The sequence below is a fragment of the Oryzias latipes genome, chromosome 9 (genome assembly GCF_053564925.1).
Source record: "Oryzias latipes strain Hd-rR chromosome 9, Olatipes_Hd-rR_3.1".
NCBI lineage: Eukaryota > Metazoa > Chordata > Actinopteri > Beloniformes > Adrianichthyidae > Oryzias > Oryzias latipes.
Window position 1 is genome coordinate 32,142,956 of NC_136245.1, and position 13,868 is coordinate 32,156,823.

At 42.8% G+C, this 13,868-nt stretch overlaps 3 protein-coding genes across 11 annotated transcripts in view; 2 read left to right on the plus strand and 1 right to left on the minus strand.

The window, feature by feature from the left end:
• The first annotated feature begins 23 nt into the window (after nt 1-23).
• wsb2 (WD repeat and SOCS box containing 2) lies at nt 24-5,188 on the plus strand. 4 transcript variants are annotated; one of them, XM_004072069.4, is made up of 9 exons: nt 1,055-1,534; nt 1,667-1,835; nt 2,224-2,420; nt 2,502-2,633; nt 2,724-2,824; nt 3,255-3,451; nt 3,548-3,637; nt 4,009-4,125; nt 4,631-5,188. In XM_004072069.4, the coding sequence occupies exons 1-9, from the start codon at nt 1,495-1,497 to the stop codon at nt 4,851-4,853; spliced, it is 1,266 nt and encodes a 421-aa protein (XP_004072117.1). In that variant the 5' UTR covers nt 1,055-1,494; the 3' UTR covers nt 4,854-5,188. The 4 variants fall into 4 exon arrangements, with proteins under 4 accessions (XP_011477104.1, XP_020561355.1, XP_004072117.1 ...); XM_011478802.3 differs by having other exon boundaries at nt 24-1,835; XM_078953287.1 differs by lacking the exon at nt 2,502-2,633 and having other exon boundaries at nt 1,153-1,534.
• Nucleotides 5,189-5,293: 105 nt separating this feature from the next.
• On the minus strand, nt 5,294-10,576 carry rfc5 (replication factor C (activator 1) 5). Of its 2 annotated transcripts, none has more exons than XM_078953289.1 (11): nt 10,465-10,576; nt 8,880-8,944; nt 8,669-8,805; nt 8,507-8,586; nt 8,342-8,415; nt 7,851-8,010; nt 6,682-6,763; nt 6,482-6,611; nt 5,709-5,786; nt 5,516-5,570; nt 5,294-5,430 (listed from the first exon to the last, which is right to left on the minus strand). In XM_078953289.1, coding segments are annotated over exons 1-11 (963 nt in total). In that variant the 5' UTR covers nt 10,467-10,576; the 3' UTR covers nt 5,294-5,330. The 2 variants fall into 2 exon arrangements, with proteins under 2 accessions (XP_078809415.1, XP_023813988.1); XM_023958220.2 differs by lacking the exon at nt 10,465-10,576 and adding an exon at nt 9,197-9,384.
• A 13-nt stretch (nt 10,577-10,589) lies between these two features.
• Nucleotides 10,590-13,868, plus strand: part of ksr2 (kinase suppressor of ras 2) — a 126,355-nt gene continuing 123,076 nt past the window's right edge. For all 5 annotated transcript variants that reach the window (XM_023958217.2, XM_023958216.2, XM_020705590.3 and 2 more), the window contains exon 1: nt 10,590-10,910. In XM_023958217.2, the coding sequence (XP_023813985.1) occupies nt 10,737-10,910 (174 nt within the window). In that variant the 5' untranslated portion in view covers nt 10,590-10,736. The remainder of the gene's footprint in view (nt 10,911-13,868) is intronic.

Sequence of the window (13,868 nt, forward strand, 5' to 3'; positions counted from 1 at the left end):
GGGAATAATACAAAAAGGGTTCTGAGACCTTGTAATAGACGTTTATTGTTACAACATTTAAAATGGTTTACTTTTGATTTTTTGTAAAATTACATTTACAAATATAATGTAATGTATTCACAATTGTTTTTATTCTATTTGAAATAACCAGCATTTTAGTACAAATTACTTTAGATTGTTTTAAAGAATATGTTTAAAAGATTATTTACATTTGTATTCAAATAACAAATACAAATAATAATACATTTAAAACATTTGGTATTTTTATTTCCATTTTACTCTTCAATTTTTTTTATAAGTGTAAACTTTTGTCTACAACACAAACACAAGTATTTGGTTGATTGTTACATTAAGCCACAGAAAAAAAGACAAGTGAGCTTCGTAAAAGAGCGAGATATATAAAGAAAAAAAAGCTTAAACACCTTATTTATGGCATATTTAATTTTCTAAAGTTTTTGGAGAATGAAACTTACAAAGTAAAAATTTGATCAGTTTCAAGGAACAAATTATTTAAATTATTTGCATTTTGCGAAAAGTTTTAAATGTTTTCTTTTAGGAAGTAAATTTGCATAAAAGAAAAACTTGAGCATGAAAGCATCTGTGTGGCTGAATGATACTATATGTAATTTAATAAGAGCATCTCTTAGGGGAAAATGTAAACACTGGGTTTCAATTTTAATTCACAGGTGTTTGATTTGATTGAATATCTAATGATTACAATTTAATTATGAAATCAATTTGGATTGGAAGAAAAAAAGAAAAATTAATGAAAATAAAAGAGAAAAATGTGGTTTAATTAAAAAGCCTTTTTGCATTAAAAAAATGCAAAAAATATTAAATGTAATTAAAATTAATTAAATTCCTGTTGCATTTATTTAAATAGTTTTTTAGTGTGGATATCAGTCAGTGTTGCTTGCAGCGGTAAATTTCTATTTTTATTCAAAACTTATATGAAAAAATAAAAGGGAAACCGTTTTTATTAAAAAGAAAAAAAGCCAAACAAAGCAAAGAATTGAATTGCAGTGAAGTTTTCTTGGCTGAAATGGTTCAACATGTTCAAGTTTTCTTCAGGAAAGGGTTTGAAAAAAGGACTAAAATCCAGGATTTTGTGTCTTATGTTTTACTTTTCTTCTCTTGACTTTGTTCAAACAGGAAAACACCAAAGAGTAAACAAAAACAAAGAACTTCACCGGAAGCTCAGACGTTGTTCACGTGCTCAAAGTCTTTTGGGGGCGTGGTCTAAACAGGCTTACGTAACTGAGTAGGGAGAACGTGACCGAGTTATACACTTGAGTCCGTCGTTCAGGGTGACGAAGAGAAGACGAGGCGTTTGTTCCGTCTCTTGAATTTTTCACATTCCGAACCGCTGACACCTGGAGGACGCAGGGGTGCACGCGCGTGACAGACAGAGACAGACCTCAGCTCGCGGCCGCGTTTACATGGAAGCCGGACGGAGGACCATCCCACGGCGCTGAGGAGAAAGAATGTGAAGAGATGTGCTCCACGCACGGCAACGCGGAGCTTCAGCCGACACGTAAGTCCCCCAGTTCCCGGCCTGCTGGTGTTGGCGTTGTCATGCCGACGCTCCGTCGCCAGGCAGCGGAGGATGACGGGCTCATGCGGAGTTTGAAGCCGTTTCTGTGTCCTCCTCCTCCTCGTCCTGCAGCGTCAGACCCGGCGCTCCTCCTGGAGCTGAAGACCAGGCGTCCTCCGTCGCTGCTGGAGCTGGCGGGATGCGAGACGTGGAGCGTGGACTTCTCCCCGGACGGCGCGTGGTTCGCCTGGTCCATGGGGCACGGCATCATCTGGGTCGTCGCTTGGCCTCTCGACTCTCAGTGCGTTCGTGTGATGCCTTCAGGGGTGGCTCGGACATTCGAGCTTTTTTCAAAAATCTTCCTTTCAAAACGTTTAAATAATGGCAAAACAACCATGATAGACTGTTTATAGGTTACATACAACAATGTTTTGTGTTTTATAAAGTAAATTTATATTATCCTCTGAAGCTATTTGCTGCAAAAAGAATTAAAGTTAAAAGCCAGCTGCTTTTTCCTTCCTTTTCAATGTCCTGGGGACTCCGGCAAAAGTCTTACTTCATAAACATGTAATATTTGTTATATAATGGATACATGTTAAGGATTAGAAGCAGAGAACCTTGCATCAACCTGGAACTGTGGCTGAATCCACCCACACTCGATATTTGCTGATTGTCGATGTCGCCCACAGAGAGGGTCATGGCGAAACGACAGACCGAGGAGACAAAAGCTTCAGCTGTGGTCAGCCAGTGTGGGGACTGGCCTTTGGTCCGAAGCCCCACTCATCAGTGGCTCAAACCTCAAAACGCACGGCGAAAGGGAAGGAGCCCCTGCTGCTGGCCACGGGCTTGGAGAATGGCGTGATCAAGATCTGGAACGTTCTGACAGGTGAGAAATTGCCTCTGATTTGGGGAGCCTGCTGATAAAAGATGAGCGTTTACGAGGGTGCCCCCCCCCCCCCCACTAAAGGTCATGCTGTGTTTGATCTCCGGGGGCACGAGGGTGTTGTGAGAGACCTGGTTTTCCCTCAGAACGGGACGCTCACCCTCATCTCGGCGTCTCGGGATAAGACTCTGAGGATTTGGGACCTGGCTCACAAAGGTGCACATAACTGAGTAAACTCCACAAAGTTCCGATGTCCGTGCGTCTCAAGCCGCTCTTGAAAGAGGCTGATGGCTTCCTCCATTTCAGGGAAAAAGGTTCAGGTGCTGTCGGGACACAAAGACTGGATCAACAGCTGCTGCGTGTCGCCGGACTGCAGCATGATGGCGTCCGTCGGCCGCTTTGACAGGGTGAGCAGCAAACAGAACATTCTACCCGCTCAAAGGGATGGAATTGAAACTGAAGGGTTTCAGACAGAAATGCTTCAGGATCCTGCAGAATCCGAGGATTCCGGCTGGAAGAGGCATTCTGCGCGCATAGGAAATCTAGGAGACATTACTTTGTGGTGCGGGAAGCTGCTGGGAATTCCTGAGACCAAGTTTGCTGCTCTGTTATGCTTGTCTTCTCCTGCTCCTGTGCTGGATCTGCTGACCCACAGAGCTGAGGCTTTGTTCTCCTCATGTGGAGCTCCAGGGAGCCTCTTCACACATTCCCAGCTGCAGCTTTCCCAACACAAACTCCTTTGGCAGCGGAGACTTCCCTCCGAGTCCCGATCCGGAGCGGCGTTTAGATGTTCCTGCTGAGGACTGACCTGACTAAGCCTTTTCCCTTTTTGCTCAGATGGTGTGTCTGTGGAGTCTGCGGTCCTACACCTTCATCAGGAACCTGACAGGAGGAGCCCACAAGACCCTGTGCCTCCTGTCGTCCTGTGACTTCTCCCCGGACGGAGCCGTGCTCGCCACGGCCGCCTTCAGCGGCTCCGGCTGGTACATCGACCTCTGGGACCCGTACACATCGGAGAAACTGGCCACTCTGGCGTAAGTTCTTCCGCGTTTGACCTTCCGTCTCATGAGCGCGGGTTCAATTCCCCACAAAGATGACTCATTCCTGCTGGTTTGATGCTTCACTTTTAGGGACTACTTTGATGTCTACGGGAAAAACCAAATCTCTGCAATACAGTTTTCTCCCAGCGGTTTACACCTGGCGATTGTGACGGACGACAGGTAGAAAGACGTTTTCCTGAAATTTCCTTTTTAGTTTCCCACAAAACACTTTGAAAGGACTTTAAACTAACCCAAAAAAAATCTGATGGAAGTCCCAAACCATCATACTGCCACCACTTTTTACAAAGTTCCTCTTCTGTCTGATCAGAATATTTGTTTTTCCATGTGTGGATGAGGGATCTCTGGTCTCCAAAAGACGGATAATTTCTCCGTAATCTGAACAAAACGCGAGTGTTTTTGGTTTGAATTAGGACTTTTTTAGATGTTAATGTTTAAATTCACACTTAAAGTGATCCTGTGGTTAATGGTGCTATTAGGGAGGGGGCACATTTTTCCCACAACAACCAACGTCTGAGATGTTCGGTCCACAGAGCGCTCAGGATCTGGGAGCCAGGGGAGAGACGGATGACGATGCAGACGAGGAGGGACAGAGACTCCAACGGACTGTGCTGCAACTACCACCCACAAGGGGGCGTGGTCGCCACCGGGTAAAGAAAAGCCCCCCCACTCCAACCTTCTTTTGTCGGTCTTTTTAGTTCATTGGGAATTAACCTCCGAGTTGTGGGCAAGATCCTTGGCATCCCCCCTGTTGTGAGCTCATAGCGGGGAACCCAGCATATTTTCTGTGTCACAAACTGCATTTTTTCATCTGCTTCTGATTCACGATTCAAATCAATACTCGGAGATGCAAGTTTGAGCTAAATTTTCTGTACATGTCCTTTATCATCAGAAAAATGCCACAAAAACACAATTTTCAATGGAGTTCATGCAGCATTTTTCAGATTTTTGGCTAAAAACTGCATCATTCTAATTCAAAGACCGCTGGGAACGCTGTGAAAGTAGATCAAAAGATAATTGGAGCGGCTCTTTAAACAGACCTGCTTTTATATTTGTCCCTTCGGGGCTGAATGTCGAACTTGATCGCCCTCCACATCCTGTTGACCTTCCCCTCCGGCGATGACCTTAACTCCACGGCCGTCTCTCCTCACACAGAACCCGAGACGGCCACGTCCGGTTCTGGAGGGCGCCCGTGACCGTCCCCAGCCTGTGCCACCTGTGCCGGTCCGCTCTGCGCTTCTCCGTCTCCACGCAGCAGATCGAGGCGCTGCCCCTCCCCAAGAGGATCGTGGAATACCTCACCTATAAAAACATCCCCGAACGCCTCAGGAACTGCGCCTCCTCCTCTGATGACGAGGAGGAGGACTGGGAGTCTTGAGGAGGAGCGCGCCGCACTCTCATCTCAAAAGGCCTTTATTTTTGGTTTTGGTTTTCTGATGGAAAACTGCCGTATAAAGAAGGAAAATCCGCTCGTGTATTCTACTTTAAATAATCCTGCACTAAGAGTTTCATTTATTGCACTACTACTTTAAGAAGCATTTAGTAAATGTTCTGCTAATTTAGCTTGAATATCACAGTTTTCTATGTCTAATTTATTTTGTAAATATTTGTTTTAACCCTTTGGTGGTCGGAGCGCTTCTGCAGAACCTGCACACCTTAATACTGGATAACAGGAAGGAACAATAATAATTATTAAAATGATTCAATCTCCAAGTTGAAAGATGATGTTTTTCAGGAAGAACAATCTGGCTTTAACCGGCAAGTTGTGTTTATTTTAATGATTTTATGCACCAACAAAAGAAAGAAAAACCGAGGACATTTTTGGGGTCTTTGAAGTATTTAATTCTGCTGAACTTCATGAAGCCTCGCTGACCACCAGGTCCCGGACCTCCTGGAAAGCCCCCACCATGGAGCTCAGCTGGATCTTCTCGTCCGTTCCCGAAGCGAGTCTGTGTCTGAAAGTGAAAAAAGACGCGTCAGCACATTTGTAGCGTTCATGCGGGGGGGGGGGGGAGGGGGAGGCGGCGCGGCGGCACTCACTCCACGTCGGCTAACTTCACCAGCAGAGTCATGCGGGTAGCAGGAGGAAAATCCACTTCAGCAGAGGAAGAGGAAAACGTTTCAGAGGAGATGCTTGCTTTAGGATGTAAAACTAAGACGTGAAACTGTGAGGAGGATAAAAAAAAAAAATCCTCCCTCCACGATGGTAATGGGAGTATTTCTGCTGGATTACCTCTGTGAACGAGCAGGTGCAGCTCGGTGAGGATGTCATGAAGAGCCAGACCCTTCAAAGTTTTCAGCTGGAGGATTTCTGGCATCAAAAAGGTTAAAGATTCACACAAAAAAAAGCATTTTAGAAACTTCTTCAGTCAATCCAAGTGAAACGTGACTGAAATGAGTTTTAAAAACTACGTTTCACTGAATCTTCATTATTTGTAAAATATTGTCAAAATGTTTTTTAGACTTCATTTCATGAGCATTTTAATTTGAAAAGCTGATTCTGCCGCGTTCGGATCGCTGTGAAAAAAAACTATACAGTGCTGCACTATGTAGTGCCCTGGATTTTAGACACCCTGCTCACTACTTTTCTTTTTTTAACGGCGGATATGACGTCATCGATTTCACAAAGTGAAAATCTAATTACTATGAGCGTTTTGCGACGAGTATTTACAAGTCTGCTGAAGATAAAAACGTTGATGGTTTATTTAAAAAATACTTTTTTTATGGCAAAAAATGTTCCGACGCAATGCATTGTGGTCTATCGATCTAGTGAGCATTGATGCACACTGGTTTTTCGCAGAGACTTCTGGGAAATTTCCAGGACACTGGATTTGGGAATTGTAGATTCGGACAGCTCTACAAAGGGGAAGGAATTCGGACACGACCATAGTCCGACGTTAAACGTTGGAGGCCAAAAAAGGTTTGGGATCACTGATCTAACGGATGAAAGTCTAGATTTCTAAAAGAGCGGTTCCAGCTCTGTATGTGGGTTTGATGGAAGGATACGTTTGTAAGCCGAGGTGAAGTCTTTGTTGAGGCACCAGTCGAGGATGTTAGCGATGTCCGAGCGGAGCGGCTGTCCCGTGCAGGTGTACACGGAGTCCTCCGTCACCTTCCCGTACGCCATGCTGGTGCTCTGAAAGGACACGAAAAGTCTTTCCTCTCTGCTGGAGAACATCCCGGCAGGAGGAGTGAGGAGGTCCCACCTGCAGGACGTTCAGCGACCTCCTCATGTCGCCGGACGATAAAGTCACGATGGCCTTCATCCCATCCTCGGTGATGTCGATGCTACCAGACAAGATTCAGCTCATTAAAGGCCAAAAGGAAGTTTAAAGAGGAAAATTATTATGATCAGCGCTATGCATTTAAAGCTTATTTTTACAGATAAATCCTGTACTAGACGTCTGCATCTCATGGACGGATCACAACATCTTATTGCCCTAAAACGCAGCAAAAACATGGCACTAGCTTGAGCGGGAGGCGCACAAACACAGTTTGGTAAAGTCTGAAGGATATTTGGACTTCTAGGTTTCAAAATTCTTTTAATTAACATTTGAAACTGACAGCAAGTGTCTCTATTGGTTTGTCTTAACGTAAACGATGACCTTTAAAGAAAAATGCGATGTGTTTTTCAAATACGGAGAATTAAAGAGAGAAACGGCAGTGAAAAGAGCTGCTAAGGGACCGTCTACAAAAAGAAAGCTCTGTGAAAAAGTGATCAGAAGATAATAAACTCTCAAAAACAACACAAATACATAAATGGTTCTGTTTATATAAGTTAAGTCATAAATACTCATCATATTCATGCCTTTTAAAAAAATGGGTATTTCTTTTTCCCAAAGTAAAAAAAAAAAAATCACATCTGATCCAAAAAGCTCTGAAGAGCCAAAGCTACAGTCACCAAACTTTCTCACATGACTAATTATCAACTATTTTTACCAGTTAATAGTTTGTTATTTTTTCTAGTTGATGGTTGCACTATTTGTACTTAATTGTTCACAGAGGTGCTCTTTTTCTGACAAAATAAAGGGGGAATAGAATAAAAACGGGAAAACCTGCATTTGTTTATTCAACTTTTAAAATGTGTTATAAAAGTATTGGAGCGAGACTCGGGTATCAGCATAAAAAAACGTGAAATCGGATCAAAAAAAGAAAAAAAGAAAACTGAGAGATTCTTAATGAAAAGCTTAAAAAGCGATGAATGCGAATGGCAGAAACGAGAATGTAAAGTTTTTCATTCCATTTATAGTCCTAATTTTTCAAAAATCCTTTGAAAGCATCTTTTCATGTCAACATCACAGTCGTTTTTAATGCTTCTGACAGACTCAGAAAGTGAGAGACTTCAGAGGCCGAAAGCGGTCCCGGTTTTCCTCACCTCTCCTCCTGAATGACGTGCCTCAGCCGGGGGATCATCTGGTCCGCCGACAGAGGCCCGAAGCGGAACCTGGTGCACCGGGACTGCAGGGCGGGGATGATCTTGGAAAGGTAGTTGCAGATGAGGCAGAACCGGGTGTTTTCTGTGAACTTCTCAATCACTGAGGCGTACGGGAGACAGCAGGAAGTTTACAAAAATAAAAAGACAGACTGTTACCTGCCAAAACGTTAGTTCAATGGGATAAAGTTACTTAAAATCGTCTTATTTTGAAAATCTGCAAACATCTTAATTCGTTTATGAGATCGTTGACGATAACCTACTTTCAACACCTATGAAAAAAAAAATTTTAATCAACAAAATCAATGCAAAGGATTATTTTAGAAAACGGTTGTGTTTTCATGCAGACCCATGCATCATCAGCCAAATGATTTGGCTGCCCAGTGAGCCGTGTCGCTCACAGCAAGCCATACTTAGGCGAACAGATGGCTCACCTCGCCGCAATGCATTCTGGGCATCCTGGGTCATGGCATCGGCCTCGTCCAGGATCACCAGCTTGAAGCCTTTCCTGGGGATCAAAGGGAGGAAAAAGGAGTTTGGAGTTGTCTGGAGGGAATCTCTGCAGAAGGTCACAGAGAGCTGGAGCGGTACCGACTCACTTGAAGATGGTTCTGGTGCTGGCAAAACTCAGGATGGGACCTCGGACCACATCGATACCCCTGTCGTCTGAAGCATTCAGCTTGAACAGAAGAGAATCAGAATCAGGACCCTTGGAGATGAGAAAATCCCTGCAGACTAAAGATCCTGAGTGGAGACGGTACCTCCAGCACCATGGAGTTGAACTCCTTGTCCTTGTACAGTTGCCGGGCACAGGCCAGAATGGTGGAGGTCTTTCCGGTTCCAGGAGGCCCGTAGAGCAGGAGGTGAGGAAGCCGGTCCTCTCTGACGAACCTCTGGACTGAAGAGACATGGAGACCTTCAGAACTCTGGACACCACAGAGTCGATTTGCTTCCTTAAATGAACAAACTTACTGGTGCTCAGGATGTCTCTGTGTGAAATTAAATCATCGAGTTTTTGTGGTCTATATTTTTCTACCCTGAAATGCAAAACAAACACTTTTAGCACAAAAACAAAGACGTTGTTTAGTAGAATATTTCTTTTTTTCCCTTCTTTTTAAGAAGTGTGTAGGCCTTTAAAAAGCTGAACAAACTTAAAAGAAAACAAAACAAAAAAAAAAAGCACAGCCTCTGACTGGAGACAAACAAGAACTTGAAGGAGCAGCTAGCTTAGTCTTAGACAACAACGACATTCTCGCCGCTTCTCAAACGTCTCGTTCGTCGCGGCTCACCATGGCAGGTTTCTGCTCTGTAACGGGGTCCTACTCGTAGACGCCATGACTCCCGGTAACTTTATTTATTAGCCGGGCAAGTAGAGGAAAAACCCCGTCTGTTCTATGTCGCTTCCTTTTGCCGCGCTCGCGACAGAAACGCACGCCAACGTCATGACGTAACACCAACAGAATGTCGTTTTGCTTTCCGGTGGGTGGGATCATGGTGATATGTTGAAGGTAAACTGTAAAAAAAACCACAATATCAATTGAAGAATTTTAATATTTTCTAAAGTAAAGCTTAAAATTGTTTTTTGTTTATTTTATAAACATTTTTGAGTTGATTATCTTGTAAAATAGAAATCTCTGTGTTAGTTTGATATTTATCCGTAGGCGAAAACATTTTTGACCGATTTTCTTGAACATTTCAGAACGAAAATTAATGTGCTGTGGAAATCAGACTAATTTTAAAGATTTGTATAAGACTTTAAAGCATTTAACAGGAAAAAAACAATATTTAATCCCCTGATGTACATACATTTCTATCTAACTTGTGCAATAAGTATTTCGTAAAATAGGTAAATTAAATTAATAGAAAAATACACAAGTTTCTTAATCTGTTTGGTTTTTAATACGTTTCATTTAGAATATACGCTTTAGACGTTAACTATTTAGCTACCTAACCAGGCGACAACCAAAAACAATAAATAAATAAGTAAAACATGCCCCCCCCCCCCCCATTATTTAATAACTTGGGTGAGTACACACAATAAATGTTTTAAAAAATGTTTTCAAATTTTGTTTAACCTTTTAGTTTAACAGGCACTTCGTTTGCATTTTAGTAAGATTGCTGAATTATGTTTAATTTGATGAAATATCACCCTGAAAAATAAAGATCATTTGTCGCAGATGATGCGTTTCTCGTCCAGCAGACGAGAACCCACTTGAGCGCGCCGTGATCACGCGAGAGCGGCCCCTTACGGCGGCGCTGCGATGCTGTTGCTGTGGCTTTGATTGACGGGAAACATGTCGGTGTGGTGGGAGCGAACCGGGATGCAGCTGCTGCCAAGGGAGACAGGGAGTACCTGCATCCAATCCGCACATCAGCACCTTTAAAACCGCCAGGTTCTACCCGATCCGGCTGTTTAGGATGCGCTGAGCAGCAAATTTGGTTCCTTTCCCCCCCTTTTTTTTCTCCCCCCCCCCCCCCTTCCTCAGCATCCATTAGAACGGAAAGGACGCCCGATGGATGCTGTAGCAGACCGCTCAGCCCCGCTCCGCATCCTCACATTGAGTTTGGTCTAGTTTACATCCTTGATCATCCAGCTGGAGCTGCGAGGACTGTTGTTGCAATGGAGGCGACCCTCTCACGGCTCAAAGCCAGAGTCTAAGCCTGCAGCATCTCTTTCCACTGCGCTGTGCTGGTTGCTCTTTTCCGCGGGCTCCTCCACGTTTCTTTCTTGAATTATCCTCTTTTTTTAACCCTCTGTTCTTCTTCTTCTTTTTTTGTCTTGGAAATACAAACTAAGGGGAAAAAATACCATCCAGCGCGCGCTAAACTATGAACGAGGAGATGACAAAAAGCGAGGAGCAGCATCTCAGTTTGCAGAAAGCCTTGCAGCAGTGCGAGTTGGTGCAGAACATGATTGACATAAGCATTTCTAGTTTGGAGGGTTTACGGACCAAATGTGCCACATCCAACGACTTGACACAAAAAGAGATCCGAACGCTGGAGGTAAGCGGCTCCCTGACTCAATTACTGCTCTGCATCCTCAACTAAAGCATCACCCAGGGCTGTCAGTTTTTACAGGCCACTCTGCACGTTTATGCTGTTTTTTTTTTTCCCAGCAGCAAACTACCCTGGTGCTGTCATTGCATCCATATGCAGGGGCTCCAAGCTCCACAGCCTTTCATCCGTGCGCGCGGCTCTGTCTGTGCAGTGCAATAAATCTCGAGGCCACGGGGCTGCAGTGGGCTGCTGGAGACTTGCGCATTCTGCAGGTGGCGGGAAGAGAAGGTGGCTCTCCTCTTCATCAGATATATACGTGAGGCCTGCGCGTGCAGCCCCGTGTTTACAATCCGTTGCCGGTGTGCCATGCCAGCCTGCGCGCGCTCTGGGCTCATCCCAAACCCAGCCGCCGTTACGCAAGGCGACCAGATTATACCGACAAGGTTACAAAACATCCCTATCCTTTAATTGGCCCGTGGGGGTATTCTGTAAATTACGTTATGTAACGGTCACAATAACCCGGTGTTGCGTTTGAGATGGTCCACCTTTAACCGGCCAGCGGACCTGCTTCAGAGTCAGAGCGCCGCACGCAGGAAGAAAGGTCAGCGTGAGTGCTGCGGACGCAGAGCAGCCATAAACACCTGTGAGAATGTGACGACGCTGTCCCAAGAGATTAAAACAAACAGTATTAAGTGCAATAAGAGGCCCATAAAGCCATCTGAGGTTCTGCACGCCTTCAACACACTCTAACCCCCCCCCCCCCCCCCCCCAGGGGGATTAACAGAACTGAAAAGCTACATTCGAGACCATAAAGTCACCTGAAAGAGAGAGAGTGCTGCACACATCAACATGCTGCTCTAATGCTTCATGTCTGAGCTCTTCATTGAGGAGACACTTAATCCATAAACATGGAGCACAAACATCAGGCTGGAAAGTGCAAAGCAAACAGGAACGTTGTGAGAATTATATTATGCACTTGCAAAGGTTATAATTTTTTAAAGATGAATGAAGATCAAACATAATGGTGGGGTTGTTACAAATCTAGCTTTCTTTTAAGGCCGTCCCTGATGAAAATTGTGTTTTCTGTGTTTTTCACATGATCTTGTGGCATTTTCTTTCTGATGAAGGAGGACATTTCTTAAAAAAACTAAGATCAAAATAGCATTTCGGAGTATTTCTTTTTTTTTCAAATCATCGTGAATCCGGAGTAGACAAAAAACGGAAAAGGTTTTGGGTTTGTATAACAGCAAGCCTCAAACCCCCTGCTCCGCTCCATCCTGATGCATCCACTTGTAGATGACATGTACATCTTCGTTTTCCTCGTCTGAACTGGCATCTGGCTTAAAACTGCGGCTGGATAGCGCCAATATTTCTCACCATTTTTGTTAAACCCACAATGTCACGTTGGGGTGATGAGGGGCTGTAAGCCAGTGGGAGAGTGTGTAAACAAAGGGATGATGGGAAACGCAGCACTCTTGTCCTTCACTAAATCATATTTATTTTCTGATAATTAATGATTTCTAGAAATCTTACTTGCAAGGTAACCATTGCTTGTTAGAGCAAAGTCCCAAAACATTTGTAATTTATTAATGTGTTGTAACACATGTAACTATAAACCACCTGCTTTACCTTAGATCACATAAATTAAACCTTGTTTCAAAACATTTTATTGATTTGATCAGTGATTTCTGCCTTCGTGGAGAATCTAGGAAATCATTTCTAGGTCAGATGTTCGTGATGTTCTGCAGCTTGTGTCTTCAATTCCAGCGTGTTGTGTCTGTTTGATATTATTCATCTTAAGTTGGCAGGACTTTAGGATTTCTGGCGGTGGTTTCAAACCGTCCTCAAAGGCTGAACGTGGTCATTTTTCTGAACCTTGACAGCAGTTCTTGCATTTGTTTACCAGTTTTTCTTGAGTTTCACTCATCTTTTAAAGTATTTTTGTGACCTTTGTTTACTACATAGGGAAACATTATGGATCATTTTCAGAAATATTAACTTTTTTTTTTTTTTACTTTTGTCGTGAATTAGGAAGAATTACCCGTCAGGAGCTAACTAAAAAGCCTTTGGTTACGTTCAAATTCACTGACTACTCCCTAAACCCCAAAAACTACTCTTACCACTTTTCTTTAAGGCGAAATATGACATCACCCATTTTACAAAGTAACAGCCTAATAATAATAATAATAATAATAATAATAATAATAATAATAATAATAATAATAAATTTATTTCAAGCGCCTTTCAGGTCACCCAAGGTTGCTGTACAAGGTTAAAAATAAGACATAAGAATAAAACATCAATAAGAAATTATCAGAGTAAAACATGAGTAAACATATAAACATAATAAATGTTAACACTTTACAAAGATTAAGTATAACACTTGAGTTCTGATGATGAAAACTTGGATGATTTATAAAAAGAAATGTACACACAGTTTTTTAAAAATAAAAGAAATGGTTCAAATGCAATGCATTGTGGTCTATAGTTGCCAATTGAGTGAGCATCAATCATTGGTTGTATCCAAATTCCTTCACTACTTACTACTTATTGCACTACATAGGGTACTCGCCATTTTGTCGTGGTTCCCAGAAGTCTGCAAAAAAAATAAGTGTGCATCGATGGTCACCATTGGCAAATATAAACCACAATGCATTGCGTTGAAACAATTTGTCATTATTAAAAATGTATTAAAATTGTTTTTTTTATAAACACAGCAGATTCATAAAAAGTCTTTGTAAAATGTTCACATTTATTCAGTTTTTACTTTGGCAAATGGGTGACATCATATTTTCCATTTAAAGAAAGTAATGAAATTTCCAAATTGTGTTAAAATCCAAGTCACTAGATCGTCCCACATTATAATTCTATAGGGGTTAGGAAGTAATGGAGGAATTCGGACACCGCCATTGACTGTAAATGAGAACTGGACTGAGTGACTCCTCCCCCCTGGCTTTTCAAACA